General features: G+C 47.8%; 2 protein-coding genes across 7 annotated transcripts in view; both read left to right on the plus strand.

Moving 5' to 3' along the window:
- The window catches only part of LOC114042814 (ankyrin repeat domain-containing protein 35-like), a 20,999-nt gene extending 743 nt beyond the window's left edge, over positions 1-20,256 (plus strand). Inside the window, exons 2-15 of one of the 3 annotated variants that reach the window (XR_003569030.1) lie at positions 7,600-7,730; positions 8,608-8,696; positions 9,050-9,114; positions 12,060-12,117; positions 12,313-12,383; positions 12,716-12,822; positions 13,712-13,896; positions 14,758-14,795; positions 14,979-16,919; positions 17,993-18,082; positions 18,511-18,576; positions 18,892-18,989; positions 19,119-19,163; positions 19,791-20,256. Coding sequence is in view for 2 of the 3 variants with exons in the window: in XM_027861543.1 (XP_027717344.1) it covers positions 7,600-7,730; positions 8,608-8,696; positions 9,050-9,114; positions 12,060-12,117; positions 12,313-12,383; positions 12,716-12,822; positions 13,712-13,896; positions 14,758-14,795; positions 14,979-16,919; positions 17,993-18,082; positions 18,511-18,666 (2,931 nt within the window). In the remaining variant the exon portion in view is untranslated. Of the gene's footprint in view, positions 1-7,599; positions 7,731-8,607; positions 8,697-9,049; positions 9,115-12,059; positions 12,118-12,312; positions 12,384-12,715; positions 12,823-13,711; positions 13,897-14,757; positions 14,796-14,978; positions 16,920-17,992; positions 18,083-18,510; positions 18,667-18,891; positions 18,990-19,118; positions 19,164-19,790 lie in introns of those variants that run through there. The other 2 variants (XM_027861544.1, XM_027861543.1) reach the window with 2 other exon arrangements.
- Positions 20,257-24,433: 4,177 nt separating this feature from the next.
- The window catches only part of LOC114043056 (E3 SUMO-protein ligase PIAS3), a 9,990-nt gene continuing 8,561 nt past the window's right edge, over positions 24,434-25,862 (plus strand). For 2 of the 4 annotated variants that reach the window (XM_027861926.1, XM_027861927.1), the window contains exon 1: positions 25,245-25,324. In XM_027861926.1, the coding sequence (XP_027717727.1) occupies positions 25,301-25,324 (24 nt within the window). In that variant the 5' untranslated portion in view covers positions 25,245-25,300. Of the gene's footprint in view, positions 24,584-25,244; positions 25,325-25,730; positions 25,828-25,862 lie in introns of those variants that run through there. The other 2 variants (XM_027861930.1, XM_027861931.1) reach the window with 2 other exon arrangements.

Genomic DNA, 25,862 nt, shown 5'->3' on the forward strand with positions numbered 1-25,862 from the left:
CTGATCAATCCTTCACTCTCTTCTCCTGCAGAATTCGAAATAGAAGGCCCCAGAAAGGATTGACAGAGAAGATGTAGCATTTCCTACTGGGAAGATCTCCAACAGGGGAGATTCCATTAAGGAATGAAATTGTGCAGTTATTGGAACTACTGCTCAAAATTTGTTCTAGCCTAGGCACAGTAGTCCTGTTACTGATCCAAATAATCCAGAAACGAATTTGTCATCTGTAACGAGCTCGATTGTCTAAGCCGACCCGAAGGTGTTTATCCACCAGCAAGTGTGAGAAATGCCCAGATAATTAGGACCATAGATTCATAGCTGGAAGGGACCTGGCATTTTCACTGGTTGTCCCCCATCCCTAAAATGTTCTTGATCCTTATCTCCAACTCCTGACTTCCCTGGCTTCCTTCAAGTCTCAGTTAAAATCTTTCCCAATGTCCCTTAACCCTCATGCCTTCCTTCTGCCGATTATCTCTAATTTATCCTGTATATAGCTTATTTGTGTGTAGATGTTTGTGTATTATTTTTTCCCATTTGACTGTATACTCCTTGAGAGCGAGGGCTGCTTTTTTTTTTTTTAACCTTTCTTTGTATCTCCAATGCTCAGATACACAATGCCCAGAACATACTAGGTACTTTGTTATTTTTGTTCACTCATACCTGACTCTTCGTGACCCCTTTTGAGGTTTTCTTGGCAAAGATACTGGAGTGGTTTGCCTTTTTCTTCTCCAGTCTGGCATATAGTAGGTGTTTAATCAATGTCTGTTGAATTTAATTGGATCAAATTAAAATACTAAGAGGTCTACTGAGGCAAGTCCTTAATCCTCTCACAACAATTACTTCTCCATCCAACTTTTTATTGTAGTCAAATAGTAGAACTTAGTTTTACTGGAAGCTCTGTGATAAGGGTGATCACTGTGCCTTAAATGTGATCCCTGACCTCAAGGAGATTAGATTCTAGTTTCTCTGTTTTTAATAACACATCCTGTTACCTGGTCACTGAGAGTCATCATATCCCTGTCCTCCTTCCCAAGGAGGCTAGTGGTCTCACCTCCACCTTAGGTATGGGAAAACTCCAGTCTAGTTCACTAAAAACAACTGTTTCCTCTGATCTGTTCCAGTCCCAGGGTTTTCCCAGGGTCCTTGGTCAAGCCTGGGAACTAGAAAGGTGGAAACCAGATCAGTTTCAGCTGCAGGTTGGTTTCCTCATGAAACTCCCCCACACCTCTCTCATCATAAATTCCTCCACCCAATTGGTGGCCAACCACTCTGGACCCAATTGTCAGGGGAAAAGGGCAACAACTTCCCTGGCCCCTCCCAGAGCCTGACTTCCTAGTCATGCCAAAGATCTCAAGAGCTACCCTTTCCCACTCTACTCCTTTAATCCAGGGCTACTCCACTTCTTTATCTTGAGGAAGAAGCTGCATAAGCAGAGACCATCGTGAGGACAATCTAAGTTAACTCCAAACTTTTTCTCTGAAGGGGAGAGAGGATATTAAAAAAATATATGTGACTTGGTTTTAGTCAACCAGGTGTGGTGCCTTTTGGCATATCTCACACACTGAACTATAGAGAATTTACTGAACTTACTATGTAAAAAGTAGAGCCAGGAATTCATTTTAGAACCCCTTGACCTCAGGTTGGATTAAAATTTGCATTGGTTCTTACAGTTCTTACAGGCTAAGAGGAAAGGATTCTTGAAATCTAGTTCTAGTTTCGCCACAGACTCTTAGCATAGTACATTCCTTCCCATCCCAACCTGTCAGGGACAGTGAGACCTGCTTTCTACCTGTTAGGGCACTTCTATTTCAATAGAATGTTGTAGACAGGAAGCTGGAGATAAGGAGAGGGTGGAGAAACCTCTGCAAAAAATTCTAGTGGATTTGGAATGGGAAGACCCAAGCCTTAACCCCCTTATCATGGCAGGTGTTTGCTCCCTTGGGGCTTAGGGGACAGTTTAGTGCTTCCTGCAGGCTTTTACAGGGGTGCTAAAGAGCAACAGGAAGACATTGGTGGGCATAAATAGGATGAAGTTAATTATCAATATTGGCTTGAGTGAGAAAAGACATCATCAAGGAAATGGATGACCATAAATAGAAGTGGGCTGGTCATACAGTGAGAGTGAAGGCTAATAGGTGAATGACCCAAATGTGATACTGGTGCCCACAGAGTATTAAGAGAACTGGAGGAAAGTGTTTTGACCAAACCCCAGCATGTTGGTTAGACCTTCAATGTGTAGGAAAGCTTAGGCATAGATTTCACAGGAGAAAAAATAGATATTTTATGATCCTCATGGGTGGAAGAAATGCTTCCTCTAATGAGGCCAATTCAAGTACTGAGTTAATGTATCCTAAGTTGTAAAAGGCAATGGGGCAGGATCTTGGAATCCTGTTGCCTTCCTAAGATCCCAGGTCTGGAGACGTGTGATGATTCAGGATCTCACATTTAGAGTTAGAACGGACCTCAGAAATAATTTCATCTAATCTCTCCCCATTTTACAGATGAGGAAACTGAGGCCCAGAGAAGTGAAATGACTTACCCATGATCACAAGGTAGAAAGTGGCAAAGCTGGAATTTGAACCCAGGTCCTCTGACTCTAGCTACAATATACTTTCTGCTGAACTATGCTGCCTTGGCAATTTAACACAGTGAATTAATAAATGTTCAAGGATGCCTGGGAATAGAAAATATTAAGAAGCACTAATTTGTTGTTGTCCAGTTGTGTCTGACTCTTCATAATCCCATTTGGGGTTTTCTTGGCAAAGAAGGAGTTTTCCATTTCCTTCTCTGGCTCATTTTACAGATGAGGAAACTGAGGCTTAACTGAGAGTTAAGTGACTTACCCAGGGTCATACAGCTAGTAAGTGCCTAAGGTCAAATTTGAACTCAGGAAGATGAATCTTTCCTGACTCCAGGCTGGGCACTCTATTCACTTTGACACCTGCCTGGATTAGAGAACTGATAAAAATGTCAAGGAGCCCAAACTGAGGCTTGGGATCGACCTTGGCTTAAAAAGGTCAAGGTCTCCCACTATATCCAGGACCATCTCCAGTTGTCCTGATCTATATCTTGCCACTGGACTCAGATGGCTCCTGAGGAGAAAGTGAGGCTGGTGACTTTGCACAGCCCTCCCTCACTTAGATCCAATTCGCTTGCATGTCATGGCATCACCTCCCTGGTATCATGGTTCTCTTTGAGAACAAAGGACAAACAACTTCTGTGAGTAGTAGTAGGAGCTGCTCCACTGAGGATCCAACTGGAACTAGCCAGTTGGGCAACACAGCTCCTTCCTTCATGTAGAGAGAGGAAAAAACAAGAAAGTAGCAACCCCTGAAATCAGATACACAGTTCTTACTCATTGGCTCAGAGGAAAAAATCTTTGGAAACATGCTCTCTATAAGAAGAGAGATAAAACATTATGGACATAGGGAAAAAAAACCCAAACTTTTCCTAGTAACAATCTCATTTTAGATGTCTGATAAGGGATTACAAAATACCTACCCTTGGCAAAACAGTGAAGGGAGAAAAAGATTTTAACACATAGTGAATTTGAGAATAGGGAAATTATAGGAAAACAAGTGAGAACTGAAACTAGCCAGCAAGTAAAGGATTGGAAGGTTGGGTTAGTACTAAGAAACAGTTTATTAATCATTACCATGGACATGGCCAGGCTGAATTATTCTTTTGAATGCATATACCCAACTTTTCTGCAGTGAATGGCCTGCCCTGATTCTCCTGACCAGGGAGTTACAGGATCCTCTTGATCCAGCTAGGCAAATGCCAATCAAAATCACGATAGCTGTCATTTCCATTGTATTTTTAAATTTATAGTGTACCTCATGTGCATTAATTAGTTTATTCCCAACATAGACTGGGAAGCAACTTCTCTTGGAACATTTCAGGCTATGGTCATCTGTAGGGACTACTTCTTGGTAAGGACTTTTCCCTAGCTCCTTTCCTGTGGATGTCCTGGCCCTTGAGGATAGTTGATCATGCACTCCCACTATCACTGCCTAAAAGAATCAGGGTCATCTGACTCATAATTGTAGGACTAGAAGATACAGTGCAATGGTGTCAAACTCAAATAGAAACCTGGCTGCTAATCTATACAATAAGCATCCCGGTGGGTCCACCGATGACTTAGTTCTAAAACGTATTGTTATGTATGTTTTATTGTATTTTTACTTATTTTGTTAAGTATTTCCCAATTAAGTGTTAATCTGATTCTGGCTGAAGGGCTTGTCTTTGACACCTCTGATTTAGTACAATTCCTTCATTTTAAAGATGAGGACACAGAAGCCCAGAGAAGTGAGGTGATTTACCCAAGGTGTGACTTTGGGATTTGACCCCAAACATCCTCTGACTCCCTAGTCAGCACACTTTCCACTGAACCATGACACCTCTGAGAAACTACACCATGATGCCTGGAAGACCTCTTTTTCCTTAAGGGTCCTCCTAGAAAGGACGTTATCCCTGTAGGGTTCTGCTCTGGTCTGGGTGGCTCCAAAATTAACCCTTTACCATAATTACATAACAGAAAACTAGTATGGTCCAATGGTTCGAAGTCAGAAAACCTGGATTCTAGTTCCAGGGTGAGTCCGTTCACTATTTCAAGTCAGAGGAAGGGGAAATTTTCATATCCGCCAACGAATAATTAGTAAGGCACCACCTCTCAGTGAATGTTTACCCAACTGTTGGAACAGGTATCATTATCTCCTCCTATCTATTCATAGGGTGGTTGGGAAGCTGAGCAGAAGGTGGGAAAGTATTTTTAAAAAAATTAAATATGTTGATTTACACGTCACTTCAGTCTTCTTTCAACACTTCAAAAGATCTGTACTTTTATCAGCACAGGACCTTTTGTTTTTTTTTTTATGTTGATGCTGATTCTAAACCTCCAAGCCTTCCATGAAGGGATGAGGCAAAAAGGAAAAAAAAAAAAACAAAACCAAAGGAAAACCCACACAGATTTCCTTAGTCACTTGGCAGCCAAGCTTCTGGCAGTGAATGAGCCTTTCCTAACTTGGGTAGGCTGTTCCTCTAGGGATAGACTCCAGCCAGTCCTCGCCTCTGCAGCTTGATAGGACTTGCTGGAGCCTGTGCTTCTCTGGCAGAACCTTAGTGCCAGGGTCGGGCATCAGGGTAAGAATGTAGTGGAGGCTCCTTTGCAGAAATGGGAGTCCACGGATGTGGAACATTGAATATATTGTCATTTTTTCCCCATGTATTGTTCAGTTTTGCTGATTTCCTTCCCCCACACCCCCTTACCTCTTTTTCTTTAAAAAAAAATCTTTGTTTTATGAATTGACTTTTTGGGAGGAGGGAAGGATACAGGGGAAATTTAGGCTATGTAAAAACAAAATAGATTGATAATTTTCAAAAAGAATGTAATAGAGGATACAAATTAAGGTAGTATAGTATTAAGGTAGATTCACCTATCCCAAATGCCTCCTGTGATTAGGGCATCTTTAGTACTGAAAAGCTGATGGCAGAACCAGCTGAGAAATTGCTCTGTCCTTAAGTGAATTACTCTAGACTGATGAAACCATGCATAAATCCGCATCTCAAGTCAGAGAAGCAGGCTTCTTCATGTATGCAGCCTGGGGTGTTCTCACCCTGCTCTGTAATCCCTGCCCTGCTGCTGCTTACCATGATGATTTTCACCAAAGTTCTCGTGGAAGAACAATGCATGGCCAGGTGTAGCTGAGGTCTGGGACAGCTGGGTGCTGAGCTCCCCGTCACCAGTCCAGGCTTAGCCGAGAACCTATCCCTGCCTTTTGTTTGTTGTTACTAAGGTACCAGGGTGGGGTAGGGGTGAGGGAGGCATAAAGGCCCAAGGATAGACTAGGAAACAAACTTGGGGCTTCTCTCCCTTGTTCTGAAACACAGAATGGTTAGAGATTGTGAATAAAAATCTGAGTGGGAACCGATGCTTTGGTCATCAGTAATAAGCTGTGACCTTGGGCAAGTTATTGTGCCTCAATTTACCTTTCTGAGAACCGACAGTGCAAACCAGTACCAGAACAAACCAGGAAACTGGTGCAAAACCGGAGTGGAGCCAAACTGAGAATTTATGCAGGTTGTCCCGGTTTGTCTCCAAAAGGTCTGATGGGTATGGGGAGAAAAGTGTAGGGTTGGAAAGGCTTGCTCTGGGATTGAGCATTCAATGAAGAAAATACAAATTAAATGTAAAATCCTATCAAATAAGCACTTAAAATTTTTGAATCAACTGTTCACATGCTTTTCATCTCAAGGGTACGTATACATACATGTGTGTATGTGTATGTGGGTGTGTGTATCAGGGGTTTCAAAGGGGAACAAGAAAGTCTATGGTGGCTGGAGGACTTACTTACAGGGACTGGCTGTCTGAGTCTAGCTTGGTGGGATGGGTGGTCTTCCTGGAGGCTAGAGCAGCCACATGACTAATGTCTCACAGCTCTAGCTGGTAATAATAATAATGATGATAATAATAATAATAATAACAACGATAATAATAATAGCAGCTAGCATTTATATATCACCTGGTATATGCTGGGCAGTATGCTTAGCACTTTACAGATATTATCTCATTTGATTCTCACAACTATGGGAGGCAGATGCTGTTATTATCCCCATTTTACATTTGAGGAAACTGAGGTTAAGTGACTTGTCCAGAGTCACACAGCTAGTAAGTGTCTGAGGCCAGATTTGAACTCAGGTATTCCCGACTCCAGGCCCACTATCCTATCTACTGCAATGAGTGAAGCCCAGCCTGGTCCTATTTTAGCACGCTCAGCAGCATCCTTTCCTCTCCTTTGTGGTCAGACATGTTCCCAGAGTATATTCCTGTTAAATAATAAATGATGGGACATTGTTTCCAGAGGTTGTGTTCAAATTCTCGTGTATTGCCTGAGGCGCTGAACAGGGACTCCAATTTCCTCCCATTAGCACATCAGGTTAGTTAGTTGACAATTTGGGCATAGAAAAAGATAGGGACTGGTAGGCTTCAGCTAAGAGGGAGGGAAGGCAATTAGCGAAAGGGAGAATGATTATACCTCCTTAGGAAGCCAGCACCTGGGGATACGTCCACCTCTTAGTGGGTGAAAGCTTACTAAGGCCATTAGGGGAGAGGTGGGGCCCCAAAGTGTTGTGTAATGGAGAAAGCTCAGTGTGGAGTCAGGAGGACTGCCACTTCCTAGTGAAATGACTTTAGCAAGTCTCTTGGCCTCAGTTTCCTCATTTGTAAAATGAGGATCGTAGTATTATCTACCCCACATCAATCAGATCATGTAAATAAAGAGCTTTATTACCATAAAATTATGCAGCCATGTAAACGACATCAAATAGATAGATACAAACATACACTGGTTTTCAGTTCTGCATGACCTGTGTCTACAGCGATGGTGGAGGAAAATGGGGCAGAGGTAGTGATTATTATTATTATAAAATACAAACCACATCCTTCATAATTTTGTCGAGGGCTGGCCCTGGCAATTATCTTATACTGGGCAGAATTTTTGTAATTGGTACCCTATCCCAACCCTCCCATTTCTTTCCCGTCTCATTTCCTTCCTTCTTCCCCAATTCCTTCCCCACCCTCATGTGATGATTCTGAAACAGGTGGAGAAATGGAACCGCCGTGACCAGAAACTCCTAGAAGCAGTGCAGCGGGGAGACGTTAGTCGGGTGACTGCTCTAGCCTCCAGGAAGACTGCCCGTCCCACCAAGCTAGACTCCCACGGCCAGTCCCCGTAAGTAAGTTCTCTGGCCACTGCAAGCTTTCTTGTTCCCCTTTGAAGCCCTTGATACACACACACACACACACACACACACACACACACACACACACACGCACGCACGCACGTGTATGTATACACTATGCACATATATGCGTGTGTGTATGTGTGCATATATATACATGCACATATATATACACATATAGATCTCTATCTATTTACATATCTATCTGTTTACAGTGCTATATGTACAAAGTAAGTTCAATAAATATGGCTCCTGCCCATGAGGAGCATTACTCTAAGAGACTGGAAGCTGACAGATTAACACATGAAGGGCATAAGGACAACTATGAAAATACTGAAACAAGACACCAGTTAAATAGAATGTAGTGTTTGTTCATTGTGAAAACCGAAGGGTGAATGGATTTGAAGAGTGAAGTGAGAATCCTAGGATGTACAAGTTCAGATGAAATGAAATTGGAGGCAGCGGGCTAGGTCAGGATTACCCTCTTCTCTCCATCATAGCTTTGCATGCCTGACTTGCTCACTCTTTTCTGGATGCTTGTCCATCTTCAAGCGCACCTGTGGGTCTCTGGATTTCTTCTGTGCTTGATTAAGAAGGAAGCAATGAGTTCAGTTTCCTTTTCATTCCCTGGGTAGTTTGAGGGTGCCCAGGGACAGGAATTCTGGCTTCTCTTTCTGTCTGTATCACCTTCTTCTATGTGACTTCTTGGCAGATTGCCATCCCTTTCTGGGACAATCAGCTTAGACCCGGAACACTCTAAGTGGCAGGTTTGGGGGTGTGGTATTAGGGGATGGTGGTTAATCGAGAATGGCCCACTTCTTGGCTCCCTTCTCCCTGCCTCATCTTTCTCTTATTCTGCCTGGTCAGGTTCCACCTAGCAGCATCCAAGGGGTTGACGGAGTGCCTGACTGTGCTACTGGATAATGGGGCCGAAATCAACAGCAAGAATGAGGATGGTGAGTACAGATTGATTTTTCAGCTTGCCCTCTCCTTGACGGAAGACAGAATGGGGAGTCTGTGGGACCCATGTAGGATGAAGAACAAGGGTTTCTGACCATGGGCCCCATGATTGTTTGTTTCTCCAGCATGCCTTAGCCAGCATCCCTACAGGGGCTCTCCCCATAAATTTGGGTGTGTCTTACCCTCACCCCACAGCAAGGACCCAGTCACTGGGGGAACAGGAATTTCTGGCCCTGTGTCACTGTAAGCTGTTCTGTCTAATCTCCCTCTGATTATCTGTGCGTCTTTGCTCTCCCTCCCTATGAGTCACCAGAGCTGTGTGGGTCCCCCTCCCCATCTCTCTTCCCAGGAAGCACCGCCCTGCACTTGGCTACTATTTCCTGCCAGCCGCAGTGTGTCAAGGTCCTACTGCAGGTAGGAGAAAACCCCATCATGCTACTCCTATTGGGGTAGAAAGTGTAGGTTTGCATGTGGGATATTGGGGATATAGAGTATGCTCTAACCTTGCCTGGTAGGACTACCCTGCAAGATTCACAACTACCTCCTTATAATCCCGTCATCCGGGAGCAGTCTTCATCAAACAGAGCAGGTTAGTTCCTGTGATGCTAGGTAGAGTTTCATGGAGGTAGTAGGTCACTATAAACAAACAAGCACTCATTGAATACCTATTAAGTTATCATAGTAGATTGTACTGTAAGAAATGATGAGCAGGCAGACTTCAGAAAAATCTGGAAATACTTTTATGGACTGATGCTGAGTGAAGTGAGCAGAAAACCACGAAAACATTGTATACAGTAACTGCCACATTGTGCCACGACTAACTTTGATAGATTTAGCTCTTCTCAGCAATGCAAGGATCTAAGACATCTCCAAAAGACTCATGATGGAAAATGCTATTCACATCCAGAGGAAGAACTATGGAGTCTGAATGCAGCTCGAAGCATACTATTTGCTCTTTTTTTCCTTCTGTTTTGTTTCTTCTTTCTTGTGGTTCCTGCTACTGGCTCTAATTCTTCTTTACAACATGACTAATGTGAAAATATGTTTAATAGGAATGTATATGTAGAGCCTATATCAGATTGCATGCCATCTTGGGGGGGAGGAGAGGAGGGAGGGGGAGAAAATTTAAAACTCAAAAGTTTATGGAAGTAAATTTTGAGAACTAAAAATAAATAAATTTAAAAAAATAAATTTTTAAAAAATTATCACAGGAGGCAGCTGGAGTGGAGGGTATATATTATAGAAGTAGAATTTAGTATAGTATGGCAGCTCTCTTATGGGAGCTTACGTTCAGTAGAGGAACATAAAATGTAAAACAAATGACTACAAAACACTATGTACATTAGGTGGTACAAAACAAAATGCTGTGTGGTATCATGAGAAGAAAAACTCGATATTAATTGAGGTATTTGGGAAAGCTTCAGAGTGGAGATGGCATCTGAGGGGGACTCCAAGGAATAGGTAGGAATTCAATAAATTAAAAGGAGGGATAGGAGACATTTCAGGCATAGGAAATTGTGATCAAAGACATGAGGGAAGGGAAGTAGAGGGTGTGATCAAATTATTCAGTCTAGCTGGAGCACAGGGAAGGAAGTAGCATGAGGCAAGACTGGAAAGGTGAGGTTGTGCTGGGTTGTGGAGGGCTTTAAATGCCAGGCACAAAGAGCATGAACTTTGTCAGGTAGACAGTAGGGAGCTACTGAAGCTTCTTGAGTAGAAAAGGGGCAGGACCAGCTCTATACATAAGGAAGAATAATCTGGCAATCATATGTATAGTGGGAGGAAAGAGTGGGGGCAGGGAAATCTGTTAGGAGGCTTTTGTAATAGCCTATGTGGATGGTGAGGGCCTGGACCAGGCTGAGGGCTGTGGGAATGGAGAGGATGGAAAGATGGAAGGGATATTATAGAGATAGAATTGGCAGGCTACTGATAGCTGATTGACATCCAGTTAAAGTTATAAAAGAAAGGGAAGAGTCAAAGATAACACCAAGATTTTGAACATGGGAAAGAGATGTGAGTAGTGGTCACAGGGTCATAGAGAAGGGAGCTCGAAGGCCGTTCAAATGGCCGATCAGAGAGGTTCAACCCTCTCATTTTACAGATAGGGGATAATACCCATGGAGGGGAAGTTACTTGCCCAAAGTCATGAAGGTGGTAATTGTCTGAAGCGGGATTTTAATCCAGAATCTATGATTCCACGGTCAGTGTTCTTTCCATTGTGCTGCCAATTGTGTAAGCTAACAAGCCATATCTTGATGCTCCCTCCTTGCATTACTCAGTTAGTAGCATTCTCTCTCTCTTGAACTTACTTTTTATATACATTGTACGTGCTTTTGTGTATGTTGTATTCCCCCAATGGAATATAAGCTCCTTGAGGACAAGTATGATTTCATTGTATTACCAGCAACTAGCATAGTGTTTTGAAAAAAAAAAAAAAATCAGGCACTTAAAAGTGTTTGTTGACTTGAATAAACTCAGTTTTGGAAAAACTGAGTTTGAAGTGATAGTGGGGCATCCTGTTGAAGCCTACAGGCAATGAGAGATTGAGGACTGGAGCTCAGAAGAAAGGTCAGGACTGGAGATATACAGAGGGGAGTCATTTTTATAGAAATAATAATAGATAAAGCCATGGGAATTAGTGAACTTGCCAAAGGAGAGGGTATGGAAAGAGAAGAGAACCAAGGTCAGAAAGTTGAGAGGTACTCTAAGGAGTGGGGAAGAGAAGAAATTGGAGACAGACAATGGTTAAGTTAGGGAAAGAGGAAGAGAGCCAGGAGAGAGTGCTATCCCTGAAGCCAAGAGAGAGGAGTATGGATGAGGAAAGTAGTAGTTCCCAATGGCAAGTGCTGGAGAGGGGTCAAAGATGATGAGGACTGATTGAAAAATGGTAATGATGTTTGGTGATTCGGAGTTTATTGGTAGTCTTTGAAAAGGCATGGTTTTTACTCATAGCGAGCTAACAACCTAGCTGGGGAGTTGGAACATGAAAGAGCATTAGAACAATTTATAAAACAACCCCAGAAGGGTATAGACCACTGGGAAAATTTTGATCTTGTCCCTTTCTTCAAAGCCCTTTTCCAGTGTCCCAGTCATGGCTATGGACCTTGTAGTACTAATGTTAGACACAATTGCTATTTTTACTAAAAGTTTTATTTGTCATACAACCTAATCTCTCTCTGAACTGTACTGGGCTGACCTTCCCCAGCTGGTTCCTCGGAATTTTATTCCCTCTACTCATACATCCATGCTTTGCCCGATGAGATTATACTATGACTTGGATGAGTATAGTGGTTGGTGGTGGTGATGGTTGGGAGGGCTGTCTGTAGGGCTCATGCCAATTCTATATTGATTCTTCCTAGCATGGTGCCAATGAAGATGCAGTGGATGGAGAAAACCGAAGCCCCCTGCACTGGGCTGGTGAGTGTTGGGGATCCTGAGGTATAGGAGTGTGTGTGTGTGTGTGTGTGTGTGTATGGAGGGGTGTGAGAATTACTGGTGTTGGGATAGAAGGAGAGGGTCCTTAGAGGACTTTGGGTTGAGCAGGGATGTTTGCCTTTACACCAAGAGGTTCTCCTCTTGACACTGACTCTCCTTCAATCCCACGTAAACTAGCCTCATCCGGCTGTGCCTCCAGCGTACTGCTGCTGTGTGATCATGAAGCTTTTCTGGATGTCCTTGATAATGTGAGTGTCACCCCTGGAGCCAGGGCAATGCCTTCAAGAGAGGTGCTGCTGTCTCTGAGCACAATTAGTTTGGGGAATAAGTAGGCCAAATTCAGTGTCTTGGATCTGTTTATCTCTCTCTAGAGGGGTTAAGGCTCCATGTTCCCCAGGTAATTCAGGGGGGAAAGCTATCAGTCTGTATTTGCAATGAGGGAGTAGCAGGTGTCAAGTTCCCAAGTCTGCCCCCCTCCAGTTGTTTGCAGAGGGGATGTTGTCAGGAGGAGGGAGGCGGATGTACCAGGTCTCTTGTATCTCCTGGCTCCCTCAGCTGTGCCCCTTCCCCACCCATACAGGACGGACGGACGCCCCTGATGATCGCATCACTGGGTGGACATGCAGCCATCTGTTCACAGCTCTTGCAAAGAGGCGCCCGGGTTAACGTCACTGACAAGGAAGACAAGTGAGCTCTCCCTATTTTCTCCAATCCAGACTCTAGGCCCCTTTGAGTCTGGTCTATCTTGTCTCTCGTACAGACAGAAGTAATGATGGGGAATGGGTGGGTGTATGTACGCATGCATGTATGTATGTGAAATAATTTCTTCCTCAGTTGCATGGCTGAGATGTGTTTACCCCTTTTCCCTGGTCTCTGTATTATTCTCTTCACCTGCTGATTCTCATACTATGCTCTATGGACGACTATCTCCAGGCCTATTGGCCAAGTCCAAAGACTTTGCCACAAGGCTGGTATGGACCCTGCCCTCCAAATCAGTCAGTCAATAAGCATTTATTAAACACCTATTATGTGTCAGGCAGGTGACACAGTGGATAGAGTGCAAAACGTGAAGCTGGAAGACCTGAGTTCAAATCCAGCCATAGACACTTGCTAGCTGTGTGACCCTGGGCAAGTCACTTAACTCTGTTTGCCTCAGTTTTCTCATCTATAAAATGAGCTAGAGAAGGAAATGGCAAACCACTCCAGTATCTTTGCCATGAAAATTCCAAATTGGGTCACAGAGAGTCAGATACAACTGAAATGACTGAACAACATTGCCATACACTGTGCCAGGCTCTGGGGATACAGAGAAAGGCAAAAAACAGTCCTTGCTGTCAAGGAGTTCACAGACTAATGGTGGAGAAAACAGGCAAATGATTATGTGGAAACAAGATATCTATATCTATACTTTACATTTCTCTATGCATATATCATAAACTGGGGGTAATCTCAGAGGGAAGGCACTAAGATTAAGGACTGAGAAAGATTAAAGACTTTAACTTGAAGGAAGCCAGGGAAATTTTCTGATAATAAATAGAGAAAGCTCTAAAAAGTCAATTGCATAACCCACGCACAGATCGGCTCTGATCCTGGCCTGTGAGAAAGGGAGTGCAGAGGTGGCCGAGATGCTCCTGAGCCATGGGGCAGATGTAGGGGCTGTGGACTGCATGGGCCATGATGCCTTATACTATGCCCTGCGCACCCAAGACAAGGAACTATGGAGGCTGCTTCGCCAGGCGCTGAACCGCCGCCAGTGTGGAGGTGAGACAAGCTATGCCCAACCATCCTCCATCAGTCCCCATCCTCAAACTAACTCTTCTCAGAGGCTTCCTAAACCTTAGTGACTTTGAGGGCCTCTCTCCTATCCAGTGTAGGTATTCTTGAAGATTCCTCTTAGAATCATCCCTTCTCCCTCAAGGCCATAGCAATATTATATTCAAATGATTTATTACTTCAATTTTTATTTTACTTATTTCTTTTCCGATGATGAAAAGTGAACACCCCAAACAAAGTCCAAAGGGCAAGGCAAATTATTTATTGCAGCCTTGACTCTCACTGTGGGCAGCTCTGACTAAGACCATCTCTGGCCAAAGTGTTCAACCAATAAAGGTTTAACTCCAATGCAGCCTTGGTCTTGGTTCCTGGGACACACTCTTATCTGTGAGAAATGGCAGTTGATGTGATCATAGTTCCACGGCTGGATCCTTAACCGAGCTATAAGCAAGATGCAATGTGAGATCTGAAGGTGGGAAGATGTGGTGGAAAAGTAGTGGACTTGGAATTAGAAGGACATAGGTTCAGGATAAAGAGCTTACATTCTAATGGAGGAAGATAACCTACCTAAGGGGTAGGTAGAGGCACTTTGGTCCTAAAAGTTTTTGGGATGGCGAGTGGGGTCAAAAAGGCGTAGATCTGGGTTCAGCTTCTAAATCTGTTCCTTTCCACCTATGTTAACTGGGGTAAGTTTCACTTAATGTTTTTAAGCTTCTTCAGTAAAATGGGGATAATAACATTTGTCCTACAGAACTCCACAGAATGAAATAAGATAATGCGCCTGAAATTCTTTGTCAATGTCTGTCAACCAAAGATGCAACATAAATGACTGTTATTGTTTTCTGACAGGCCAAGGGCTGGCTCAACATCCTGATCTATCATCTCAGGTAAAAAGTCAAGCCCTTACCTCTCTCCTCTGCCCTTCTGAACATCTCTCCAACCCCGCACTTCAGCCATCTTTACTCTAGTGCCTCTGTGGGAATGTGTCCAAGGACCCGGCTTGGGAAAGAAGGGCTTCTCTTAGGGTGATGTTCTTTACAGAGCTGCCCCTCATTTTGTTTTTAATCTAGGGCTCCCCACCTAAGAGCCCAAGAACAGCAGAGCCAGAGGAGGAGGATGACGAAGAGGAAGGGGGTGAGGACACATGTAGCCCTCAGGAGTGGAAGAGGAAGTATGAAGCAGAGAGAAAGAAAGTCTCCCAGCTGGAGAAGGAGCTGGTACAAAAGGAAGAAGAGTGTAAGGTCCAGGTTACAGCCTGCAAGGGTCTGGAGAGCCGGGTTCGAGAACAGGTTCAAGAACTGGGAGTGCTCTTGGCCAGGGAGTCTAGAGACACGGGTGGGCAAGGTCCCAGTCCACGGCCTGGTGGGGATGGCATGGAGCAGGGCTGTGTTCTGGACCTGTTGGCTGAGCAGGTACAAGAACTGAAGAGACAGAAACAGGCTATGACATCACAAGTGTCCAAAGCCCAAGGGCCCCAGTATGAAAGCCAGGGGACAGCCCAGCCAGAGGAGCAGAGGCCCCCGCTGCAGAGCCCGGTGGAGAAGGCCCCAGGGAAGGCCAAGGGAGAGCAGCTAGCAAATGTGGAAGGGGTCGTGCCAGGGTGGGGAAGAGGAGACCAAGCGCTTCCCCTCAAAGAGGAGAGAGGGAGGGCTCCGGGTGCTGAGCCAGCAGGCATGGTTGCCTTGGGCCAGCTCCTGTTGCAGCTGAGGGAAGAGCTGACTGCGGTGTGGAGGGACAAGGATGCTGCCAGAGGGGTCCTGGGCAGACCAGCTGGAAACAAGGTTTGGGGGGCATCCCAGGCCGAGGCTGCAGCAGCCGCCTGGGAGAAGATGGAGGCTCGGTTAGAGCAGGTGCTGGCCAGGCTGGATCGGGCGAAGGCTGGTCTGCACGTGGAGACTGTGCCTCCTGTCCCGGAGTCCCAGGAGGGGGCTCTCCCCAGAGCCAAAACCATTACTGTGGCAACGAGCCCCCCCAGAGAAGGCAAGGCAAAGGAGGAACGGGCCCATGAAGCTCGGGGGGAGCCCCTCGGAGCTCCGGGAGCGGGGCAGGCCCCAGAAGGGACTGGGGCAAAGGGACAGCTGGAGAAGGAGGTGTCGGCCCTGAGGCTGAGCAATAGCAACCTGTTGGAGGAGCTGGGTGAGCTGGGGCGCGAGCGCCAGCGGCTGCAGGGAGAGCTGCATGCCCTGAGCCAGAGGCTACAGAGGGAATATATGCCCAGGCCGGAGGCCCAAGGCCAGCTGCAGCAGCTACGCAGCAGCGTGGGGCTGTTGGCCGAGGAGCTGGCGGCGGAGAAGGAGGCCGCCGAGCAGCTCCGACGGCGCCTGGCTGCCCAGAGCACGGGCCTGCAGGGGCTGCGGGAACGCCTGCCTCCCGACCTGGTGGGCGGAGGGAGCCCCCAGGGCTCAGCCCCTGACCTCCTGGAGGAGCTGCAGGGCTGCGTGGGCACCCTGGTGTCCAGGTACGACGAGGCGCAGCGGGAGCTGGCCAAACTGCGGAGAGAACACCAGGGACTGAAGGGCACCGGCCGGGACGCCGGGGCTCCCCAGGCTGTCCCCCAGGTAGCTGCCCTGGAGCAGGACCTGGGGAAACTAGAAGAGGAGCTGCGGGCGGTGCAGGCCACCATGGGCGGGAAGAGCCAGGAGATTGGAAAGCTGAAGCACCTGTTGTACCAGGCCACGGAGGAGGTGGCGGAGCTTCGCGCCCGGGAAGCGGCCAACCTGAGACAGCAGGAGAAGAGCCGGGCGTCCCTGGTGGCCCAAGCACAGACTTGGGGCCAGGAGCTCAAGGCTTTGCTGGAGAAGTACAACAGTGCGTGCAGGGAGACCGGGCAGCTGCGGGAGGTGGTGGCCGAGGAGCGGCGGCGGAGCCGAGAGCTGGCTGCCCGGGCCACTGAACAGGAGCGCCAGGCCAGTGAGATGAAGGGCCGCTCAGAGCAGTTTGAGAAGGCTGGTGAGTTGCTGAAAGAGAAGATGGACCAGCTGATCGGGGCCTGCAGGGAAAAGGAGGCGAAGGTAAGAAGGCTGAGGTAACAAGGGCTAAGGATGGACCCTAGTCATCTGACTGTTGACCCCCAGGCAGGCCATCAGAGCCACTGACTAACTGTCTTAATAAAGGAATCAGATAAGGCCATGGATGGCTGGGACAAAGTCCAGGTAGGGTGTTAGAGGAAGGGTAGAGAAACTGAAGATTTTGTCCCTCTCGTGGTGGTGGTGGTGGTGGTGGTGGTGGTGGTGGTGGTGGTGGTGGTGGTGGTGGTGGTGGTGGTGTGTGTGTGTGTGTGTGTGTGTGAGAGAGAGAGAGAGAGAGAGAGAGAGAGAGAGAGAGAGAGAGAGAGAAAGAGAGAGAGAGCTCTGTAGGGGTCTGTAGTTCAAGGCTTCTATCCTGGTGGGAGTGGAAAGTGCCCTGGCCCTGTAGACAAGTTAGACCTTAGGCAAGTCTCAGTCTCTCTGGACCTCAGTTTTTTTGGTACTAAACTTCTGAAATCCAGCTCTACCACTCTGCATAGTTAAATGACATTAAGGGTTTTTGTGGGTTGGCTCTGGGAACCTAACCACCATTTATAGTATTGTTTCTAAGGGGAAATGCATTCTGAATTCCAAACTGACTTACAAACTTTGAAATACTTCCCTTAGTAAGTTCATAACTCCTGTATAATGAAAAAAACAAATCTAGGGCAATTTAAAAAGGCTACTGTAATCCTATTTGATCAGTACAGGAAACAACTTAAGAATGTTAGAAAACAACATACAAACCAGTGTAAATTAATATGAGCACAGAGAGCATAAGTGTAAAGGAATGATCAAAATGGGGTGAGGTTTATCCCAGAAGGCTTCTTGCAGGTTTTGAGCTAGGCTTTCAAGGAAGGGAGGGGACATAGATTGATGAACTGGACTGAAGGAGAAAGAACCTTAGAGTCCTCATCCTGTATTTTGGCCCCCACCTAATCAGTGTTGCTTGTCAGGCCCCAGAGTTGGTATTAGGCAGCCATCTGATGTCTTACGTGTGCGTGTGTGTGGGTGAGACATGGACGTAACAGGATTTTGGGGCTGACTTCATTGTCTCCTCCTTCTACCTCTGACCCCAGATCAGGGGGTTGCTGAAGAAACTGGAACAAATGTCAGCTGAAGTCCTTGCTGTTCGTGGGGAAAATACCCGCCTTGTGCTACAATTGCAGGTGGGTCTTGGGCCTGGAGAAATTGGCTGGGAAGGTAGGAAGATTGAGGTGAGGGAGGTGGAGTCAGGTATTTGGCAGAGCCAGTGATGGGCCTTACTTATCCCAGGGACTTAGTGTCTGCTGGACCATGATCTCATATAGCTTTTTGTTTGCATGTCTCTTACGTATTTTGCATTATTTTGCATGATGGTTATTAGTGGGTGGTTGTGTTGAATTCCTTCCCCTACTCAATACTATAAACGTCAGGCACCGTTTCTTAGCAGAACTCCCAGTGCTTGATACAGTTCTTTGCAAGTAGTGAGTGTATGCTTAATAAGTACATGTTTGAGTTGAATTGATTTGGAATAGATTCCCACTTTCCTGCTCTCTGCTTCTGAGGTCTGTGAGGGTTGGGATATAAGGTTGAGTCCACTGATGTTCATTCCCAGGATTCCCAGAAGAACCACCAGGAAATAATTTCCACCTACAGGAACCATCTGCTTAATGCTGCTCGGGTAAGCATATGGACAGGTCAGGATTCTGTATTGGGGAACCCCACTCTCATCTGTCTCTGGATAGGGAGGTCCGTGGTTGTTTGTGTTTAAGAGGAACAACCCTTTCTTTCAGGTTCTGAAACAAATGTTTTGGTTCCTTACCCTTCCTTCACCCCTGTCTGCTTCAGTGCTAACTGGAACCAATTTACCCCTACGAGGGCATATTGGGCCTGACTTCTGGGAAGGGGATGGATAAGTAGACTGCCCCTTTTCATATTTAATCTGCCTCTTGCCCTTCAGCTCCTTTCATTTCTCCCATCTTCCTTGTGTGCACAGGGCTATATGGAACAGGACGTATACAAGATTCTTCTCCGGATCCTCAGGATGCAGGAATGAGTTCCCATGGATGGTGCTGAATACGAGACTTCTCTGCTGTGAGTTTTAGTGATAATGATGAAGGTGTAGGGAGGAGAGGGACTGGAGGTGGGGGAAGAGAGTTTGGAAGGTGGCATTAAAGAGGAGCTTCCCCTCTCTCCTCCTCTTATTCCCTGTGGGTGACTGAGATCGAAGAGACCTTTGGAAGCAGATCTAAGGCTGAATCAGTGGAGGTAATAGCAAAGGTTAGCCAACTGTGGAGAAAGAGTTCAAGATGTCATCTGGGGTAGTAGTGGCGAAGGGGTTAGCACAAGCTCATAGTCAATAAAAGGAGGGTGGTGGTGACTGAAGGCGGTGTTGCTATCTGCCATGATGGAATCCAAGAACGCCAGACATCCACATTCCCCCACCCCACCCCACCCCCTTTTCATCCCAAATTCATTTCCTTCCTCCTGCTTCTAAGCAAGGTGGACTCTCTTTTCCAGTTCTCATGTGTTGTTGTTCAGTCATGTCGAACTCTTCATGTCCCCGTTTAAGGTTTTCTTGGCAAATACACTCCTGTGATTTGCCATTTCCTTCTCCAGTCCATTTTACAGATGAGGAAACTGAGGCAAACAGGGTGGAGTGACTGCCTAGGGTCACACAGGTATTAAGTGTCTGAGGCCAGATCTGAACTCTGGAAGATGAGCCTTCCTGAATTCAGGCCCAGCGCTCTATCCACTGTGCCACCTCGCTGTCCCAGTTCACACATACGGGATCTCCTTTGAGCATTTGATGTGGGGCTGTGTAGGGATTGAGAAGGCTAGAATGTATGTGTTTTCTTCTTAATGTCCTCTTCTCCTTTTCTCCCCCCGCCCCAGAGGGCAAGGGCAGCATCAGAGGCCAGAACCATGGCCATGGTGTGGTGGTGGTGGGGCTGGCCGATAGCAGTGGTGTGGGCTGGACTTTCCTGACATGAAGAACCCCAGATCTGAGAAGCTAGACCTTGGATACAGGACTGATGGAGCCAGAAAAAAAAGCATGGAAGAAGCCAGCTCTGTGGGAAATAAAGCAGAAGGCAGTATGGTGTTGGATATCATTGCTTCTTCGGTCTGGGGCCAGGGTGGACATGCATTTCCTAGCTCCCTTTGCCTTAGCCACAAACAGCCTCTCCCCCAAAGGGAGGTCATTGATATGATCCTTCCTCTTGCCAATGCTTTCATATGCAGATAACTGCAATCTCTCCTCCTCCTTAAGGTCTCTGAGTGAGTCTATATTTGCTTTTTTGTCTAATGTGGAAAGAGACATTAGGGGTAGAGAGCTGTTTTATGTTCCATCCAGGATGAAGCATGGACCTGTTGGGGACAGCTCCCTTCCCCCCCCCCCCCCCCGCCCTGGGCCCAGTTCTTTTTTCAGCTAGAACAATGGAGCAAAGCTTTCTTTATTCTTCAAAGATTTCTACTACTCCCTTTACTGCACCAAACCCCAAAGCTACCACACTGCTGGATAAGAGTGGGAGCACTCTCATCCCTGTAGCCCTGGAGGGTGGTACCTCCAAACCCATTGTTTCTCTACAGAGGCAGCATGATTTAGGGGCTCTAGAGCTGGCCTTGAATCCAGTAAGATGTGGGTTCAAGTTTTGCCTCTTGACATACCAGTTATATGGACTTCAGGCAAGTCACTTAAATTCTAAGTACCCTTGACTATTCTCTTAAGACTAAGTTGTGATAAAAAGTGCTAACCGCACTGGTTAGTTTCCTTACCTGAGAGGAAGTTTCCTTACTTGAGATTTTCTTATACCAATAAAATCACAGGCCCAGGTCTATCATCTGATGGGCTAAGCAGGGCTTTGGTTTGACAGTGAAGGAATCTTTGCAACCTGTCTCCCCCAAATCCCCTTCCCACAATCCCCTAAGCCTTTAGGGCACATGAATCCCAGCCAGAGGTGGGGTGTGATGATGGTGGAATAGGGACAGTGGCTGGTGTGTGGATAGGGAGTGGATATTGGAGTGTTGCTGAACAGGAATCATTTGCCTGTAGTTCAGCTCATAAGCCTCAGGTTTGAACGTTTCCATATGGGAGATGACTCTGTGTGTGTGTGTGTGTGTGTAAGAGAGTAGGAGAGAAGAATGGGGAGATGGTACTTGAAGGAGACTGGGGGTGGGGGTGGGGGTATTCATTCAGCTGCTTTCTCCAGGACTTGGGTGGGGGAGGAGCAGCTCAGAATCTGGATCAGCCCCCCAGGGATTGTTCCTGTGGTCCACAGATATGTCAGCTCCAGTGTATGGGTGTGGGGGAGTAGAGATTGCTTTAAGCCATGGGGGTGGGGTGAGGAGGGATAGAATGGAGGAGTGGGGAAGATACACAAAACATCTGCAAGAAGAGTGTCCTAGGGGCAGCTAGGTGGTGCAGTGGGTAAAGCATCGGCCCTGAAGTCAGGAGGACCTGAGTTCAAATCCAGCTTCAGACTAAACACTTGACACTAGCTGTGTGACCCTGGGCAAGTCACTTAACTCCAATTGCCCCCCTCCCAAAAAGAGTGTCCTAAAGGTCCTGCTCACTTGTGGTCATCTAAAAGAATTCCTCCTCCTTTCTCTTGCTGCGAACAGATAGAAGAGCTTGTTTTACTCATCATTATGTGTCATGGGGTCAGCTGGAAAGGAGGAAGAAATTGAGGCAGAGGGATGAAAAGATTTTTTTTGGGGGGGGGGTGGGCCTGACCAAGGTTTACAGAATAAGTCAGGAAGGGCCCTAGTAATAGAAGCCAGGCTTCCTGGCTCTCTCCGGGGTTTCTGGAAGCTTGCTCTAGGACACAGGGGTTTGGAGGAAGAAGGAGTGATAAAGCAGTAAAATAAAGAAAGCTGGTGCTAGTCTCAAACCCTAAAACAACCTCTACCTAACACACCATTTTATTTTAAAACAAACACCTAAGATCTTCAGATTCTGGAATTTGTTTTGTAAATAAACTTTTTTCCTAAATGGAGGGCACATTAACCCCAGTCCTCACCCGTCTGCTTGGCTGATTGTTAACAAAGTGTTGTGCCTGTACTGGGCGTGAATGTGAGGCCTTGGATTCAAAGCAATAGACTGGAGGAAGATGACCTTGCCTGGCAGTCCCAGAAAAGAAGCAGCAGGACATGGCTTTGTACAGGAGGGGTGCTTGAGGACAGCTGGTTGGATTGGGTTGAATCGAAAGAAAGAAACCTGAAAATCCAGAAAGGGAGGAGATTGGGAAATTCAACAAACATTGACATAATATGTTTGGTGCCACACAAAGTTTATTAATAACAACAGCACTCACGTAGTGCTTTAAGGTTTATAAAGCACTTTACAAATATTATCTCATTTTATCCTCACAATAACCCTGAGAGGCAGGTGCCTTTATTATTACTCCCATGTTACAGATGAGGACATTGAAACAGACAGAGGTGAAGAGACTTACTTGCCCACTTAGGTCACTCAGTAAATGTGTGAGGCTGAATTTGAAATCAGGTCTTCCTGACTCCAGGATCATCACTTTATCCACTGTGTCACCTACCTTTCAGAGGTTCCCAAAGTTATTTGGCCTACTCCTCTTAAAAAAATTACTCAGTGCTCCCCCAAATCTATTTTCCTTAACGTTTTTTAATTTGTGTCATATAAAATAATAAAATATAAATAAATAAAATAAATATAAATTTTTTTAAAAGACACACCTTAAATTTAATAACTGATTGTAAATTTGTTTTTTTCCTGCATTGAAATTTTGATGATGCAATATTTCATCATGTAACCGTATAGTATCATATTGTAAACAAGCCATTACACAAACATATTCCTGCCTATTCCTGCTGATGCACGCTGGACTTCCCAACAATGCACAAGACATGCTCACCTGCCAACACTCACTTGTTAAGACCCGTCAGCAGACTTGCCCACTGATAGGTTATAACTTGCATTTTCTGTTTTTATTTGAAAAATAATGTAATCACTAGGACTTTAACTCTGATACACAACAGATGAAATATGTGCCAATGGTTTTTCAAAATTTTCTTCTCTTCTTTCCTTATGCTTCCACCACCCCCTTATTTTTATTCAATGCCCCCCAATTGCACCAGAGGCTACTACTACCCCCCTGGATTGTTCCTGTGTCCCCAGGGGTTGGTATAGTCCATTTTGGGAACCTCTGCTTTATATAAAACATATGTCCCTGACCCTATGGTGCTAGAATTTCTTCTGTCTATTCTACCACTCCACCCAGGTGGGGTCAGGGTAGATCATGATTCAGTGGAAGGGCTTTCAGGGGACAAATAGGCCAATTTCTTCATCTTACAGATGAGGAAAATGAGGCCCAGAGAGAGAAATTGACTTGCTGAAGATCACAGAGGTGGTAACAGAGACAGAATAGAATAGACCCAAGTCCTCTCATTGCAAATCCAGCCTGATTTTGCACTGAACCTCCATCGCCCAGACCTCAACTCTAGGATACTCCTTTGCATTCCATTTGGTGGCTAGGAAATTATCCCTCTTTGGGATAAACTATATGGTGGAGATGGCCTAGGGTGAATTCTGTGGTCCCTATCAGTTCTGAAATTCTATGACACTAGTTGCTTACTCCCACACCCCCAATAACGTGAATGCATTGCCCTCAAAGATGGCGTTTAGAGTGAGGTGGTTGACAGTGCCAGCCACCTGATTTTTGGGCCTGCAGATAACTTATTTGCCAGGTCAGAGAACAGGCCTTGGTAAGGAAAGAGCTATTGATATCTGTCAGCCAAGGATGAGTATCCTTGGAAGCAAAGCAGGACAGGGGAGGTCCTAACTACCTAGGTTTTCCCTACACTAACCCACCCCATCTTCATCCTCCATGAGGGTGTTAGTGCCTCAGAAAGGGCTGTGTTTGGGGGAGGGGCAGTGGGGTATACTTATAATTATAGCTTTCTGGGCTTCTTCCCAGGAAGGGGTATTCCAGCCCAGCAAGATGAGCGTGGGGCTTTGGCCCCATGGGGCACAGGCCCGGGATACAAATCCTGCCTCCGACACTTTCTACATCTGTTGGTTTGGGCAAGTCACAGGCTCTCTGGGTCTCAGTTTCCTTATCTGTAAAATGAAGTGGTAGGATTACTAGAATCTTCCTGCTCTAGAACTAAGCTTCTACGGAGCTGATCAGTTCACCCATACATTATAACCAGGGTGGAGGGGGGGGTGGGAAATGGGCTTTTTGCAGCTTTTTTGGGTGACCTGTGCTGTCCTTGATGGGCACACTCTCCCCCACCCCAGTTTTCAAGTTTCCATCCCTGCTCCTTCCATGAACCTCGAAGGGATGGGAGTTTCAGGGCAGGTGGGGGTAGGGAACAGGATCGTGGACCGTCTACACCGCAGACTCACTCATAGACTTTACTCTCGGTCTGTCAATGGAAGGGGTTAATCCCCCCCTCCGGCCCCGGGGTCCGCCTTTAGCCCCGCCCCCTCTCCCAGGCCCGGGCGGGTTTGCCCCGGAGGGGGGCAGCAAGGAGGCGGCCCCAGCCGGAGTCCGGGACTGGACTGAGCTCCTCGGCACCGTGTCCGAACTGCCGGACCCAATCGGAACGGAGCAGAGCCGGGAGCGCCGCTGATTGCACGCTCCGGCCATCCCCCCCCTTCCGTTCCAGCGCCCGGAGCCCCGGGCCCCCTCCCTTCCCTAGACCCGGAGCTGGTGAGTCCCGCCCCCAGCACCAAACTTTTCTGCTCCCAGGCTTCGGGTCCTCGGCCTGACCCTGAACCAGAACCAGGAGGTGGGGGCGGACTGGGGGCGGGGGGCCGAACTCACGGCTCGCGCGTCCAGGAGTCCGGAGCCCCCCAGACAGAGCCGGAGTCTGCAGCCCCCTCTCCCTGGGATCTCCTGCAGGGCTGCATGCATAGCCCCTGCTAGCCAGACCCCCCAGCTCCGAGGATCCGTGACTCCAGCCGCTTCTGAGCCCCGGCCCCGGCGCTGCATGCCCGTGGAACCCGTCACCTCGGGGTCCTGGTCGGTCCCGGGTCCGAGCTCCCGGGCCAGCCTCCCTCCGCCAGCCCGCCCCCGCGGGGACGCCGGGAGGCCGGGACGCCGGGCGCCCGGGCCCAGCCGCGTCGCTGCCGAGTCTCCACCGACGAGGCTCCGAGACCTCCGCAGGCCCCGCGCCCGCCGTCTCCCCCATCCCCCTCCGCGCCAGATGTGCCGCGGCCGCCGCTTCCAGCTGTGGGGGAGGGGGAGGAGGCCGAGGCCGTGGCCTGGCCGGAGCCGAACGGGCGGGGCTGGGGCTGGGAGGGGGAGAGGCCGGGAGAGGAGGCCGGACGGGGCGGGGCGGGGCGGGCGATGTTTGCGGCCGGCCCCGGGGTGGGGAGTTGCGCGCCGGTCCCTGGGCCTGGGCTCCGGCGCCTGCGATGTCTCAAGATGGCGGAGCTGGGCGAGTTAAAGGTACCGGACCCCCCGGATCCCCCGGAGCCCAAGCCCGGCCGGCCTGGGCGGCTGGGCTGCGGGGGAGGAGCGGCGGGACGGCGGTGCGGGCGGCCCGGGGGCCGAGCCCGAGGGCTGCAGGGGGCGATGAAGGCGCGAGGACAGCTGGAGAGGATGGACTCTGGGGGCAGGGACGCGGCGGACGACGCGGGGGTCCCGGGCTCGGGGCGGTGGGGATGGCGATGCTCAGAGAGCCGGCGCTGTGGCCAGCGCAGGGGCGGGGGCCTTCGGGGCAGGGATGGAGGGGCAGGGCCCGCGGGGGGCAGGGCCACGGGGGCGGGGCTGGGGGGGGAGCGGAGCGGGGGCTGGGACCTCCGGGAGCGGGGGCACCCGGGAGCCAGCGCGGTCTGGTCAGGGAGAGCACCGTCGCCGTCATTGACATCTACGCAACGCTCGGAGGTTTGCACATACGTTATCTCCTTCGAGACTCCTCCGGCCCGGAGGTCGATGCCATGTAAACCTAGGTGTGGAGAAGAATATCCCCACTTGGGGGGGGGGG

This window comes from Vombatus ursinus, unplaced genomic scaffold (genome assembly GCF_900497805.2).
Source record: "Vombatus ursinus unplaced genomic scaffold, bare-nosed wombat genome assembly UNPS02014768.1, whole genome shotgun sequence".
NCBI lineage: Eukaryota > Metazoa > Chordata > Mammalia > Diprotodontia > Vombatidae > Vombatus > Vombatus ursinus.